Here is a 2,107-nt window from a genome sequence, read left to right as displayed (position 1 = left end):
CTTGCAGGATACCAAGGATCCCCAGGCTTGCCAGCCCCCGTTCTGCCCACCATGAGGTGGTGACTGGCGTAGGCAGAGGCCCGGGGCCCGGTCGGGGTCGGGGGGGCAGACTGCCCCTGCGGGCGGGGCCAGCAAGCCTCCCCAGCAGGTGCTGACCACTCCACCCCCGCCAGTGGGAGAAGTCCCAGCTGGACGAGACGTTCATGCGCAGCGTGGAGAACGTGTGCGGCTGCGCCAAGTATGAGTGTGGTGAGCGGGGTCAGCGGCTCAAAGGCCGGCTTGGGGGGCGGGTGGGAGTGGTGGCCGGCCCCTCGGTGACCGTGGCCGCCCTGCACGCATGCCCAGTGAAGGCCCCAGTGTGTCTGAGCCGCGAGCTGGGGGTGATGCAGCCGGGCCAGACCGTGGTAGAGCTCTCGGCAGACGGTGTGTGCCACACCTCCCGCTGCACGGACGCGCTCGACCTTCTCACCGGCTTCTACCAGATCAACACCACCTCCGTGCTGTGTGCCGTCCACTGTGAGGCGGTAGGAGCCCCCCGCCCCCCACCCCCAGAGAAGACTGGGAGTGGGCATCAGGAAACCTCAGAGATCTCAGTAGAAAGTGTTGGAAAAGGAGAGGAGAAGCCCGAGATTTCAGACTGGGAAAGAGAGCTCATGTTTAATAAGCACTAACTGGCCCCTTGGCCCCTCCCTCCCTTTTTGGGTGTGGATTTGTGAGTTGTTACCAGGCGTGGGACAGTGAGCTAGGCCCCCGCTGTGGTCAGGGCGCAATGACTATCAGTTGAGTGGAAGAAAAGGGGTTGGGTTTTCTTCCCACTGGGCAGATGAGAAAGCTGGGACTTCGAGAGGCTCTGTCTCTTACTGAAAGTCTCACAGGAGCTAGGACTCGCTGGACGGCTGCCTGGAAGCAAAGCCAGCCGGCGCCCTGAGTCCCTCAGGGGTGGGAACGCTGGGTGCGCCTGGGACTGACTGCAGCAGCACCAGGGGGGCTGGGGCGGCATGAAGGACATGGTGCCTGCTTGAGATGGAAGGTAGCTGGTACCCTTCCCAGGTGCCTACACGGTACCCCTCTCTGGGTGCTGAGACAAGCAGACAGTGGAAGAGACTGGGGAGTGGAGAGGCAGGTGGGTCCATAGCTGAGCACCATCTCATTGTATCCCCCATCCCCCATCCTGCAGAACCAGGAGTACGAGCACCCACGGGACCTGGCGGCCTGCTGTGGCTCCTGCAGGAATGTGTCCTGCCTCTTCACCTTCCCCAATGGCACTACCTCCCTGTTCTTGGTAAGCACCCTCCTCGCTGCCCACCTGGGAAAGTGTCCCAGGAGGGAAATGGAGGCTTCACGGGGCAAGACACATCTAGAACTAGAACTGGGAACAGATGGGCTCCGGACAGTGCCAGGCCCTGGACTACACCTGGCCTCGGAGCTGTGCCCTCCTGGTTCACTCAGGTCAGCCATGGGGATTCTCACCGACCTCTGCTCTCCAGCCTGGCGCGTCCTGGATTGCCGACTGTGCCCGCCACCACTGCAGTAACACTCCCTTGGGTGCCGTGCTCGTCCGTTCGCCCATCAGCTGCCCACCGCTCAACGAGACCGAGTGTGCCAAGGTCAGCACCTTCTGCCTGGAGGAGGGGTGCAGAGGGGGTTCCCTAGAGCACTTGCCCCACTGCCACCCGCAGCCCCAACCCGCACAGCTATTATTTTTGCACTGACCACATCACCCCAGTCCTCACACGTCACCTGGTCACACATACAAGCTCATGCCGACGCTGCCTGGTGTCTACGCATGCTCAGATGTCTATGGGCACACTCGCTGACCGCACTCAGTGTGCCGGCACATACACGCGCTCCACACAGGCACACCGTGCACACGCAGAGGTCACAGCCTGGTGTATGACAGGCCTGCAGGGGCCTAGCACTGGAGCTTGAGCTGCCCAAGTGGCCACACCTCAGGGAAGAAGTTCTCCTGGAGGGCTTGGCCTCAGCGTTGACTTCTTCTTCCAAAGTTCCTGAGCTTCAGATTGGGCATTGGCCGGTTTCTGACTCTGACCCAGAGAACAAACACACACAGACACACACACACACACACACACACACACACACACAC

At 61.7% G+C, this 2,107-nt stretch overlaps 1 protein-coding gene across 1 annotated transcript in view; it reads left to right on the top strand.

Moving 5' to 3' along the window:
* The window catches only part of OTOG (otogelin), an 82,587-nt gene that overhangs the window by 77,023 nt on the left and 3,457 nt on the right, over positions 1-2,107 (top strand). The window contains exons 50-53 of the mRNA XM_045291141.1: positions 174-249; positions 346-524; positions 1,178-1,282; positions 1,488-1,607. Coding sequence (XP_045147076.1) covers positions 174-249; positions 346-524; positions 1,178-1,282; positions 1,488-1,607 — 480 coding nt within the window. The remainder of the gene's footprint in view (positions 1-173; positions 250-345; positions 525-1,177; positions 1,283-1,487; positions 1,608-2,107) is intronic.

This window comes from Echinops telfairi, unplaced genomic scaffold, assembly GCF_000313985.2.
Source record: "Echinops telfairi isolate 266 unplaced genomic scaffold, ASM31398v2 ScPeMD7_60;HRSCAF=208, whole genome shotgun sequence".
Taxonomy (NCBI): domain Eukaryota; kingdom Metazoa; phylum Chordata; class Mammalia; order Afrosoricida; family Tenrecidae; genus Echinops; species Echinops telfairi.
This window is presented reverse-complemented; position numbering and strand designations above follow the sequence as displayed.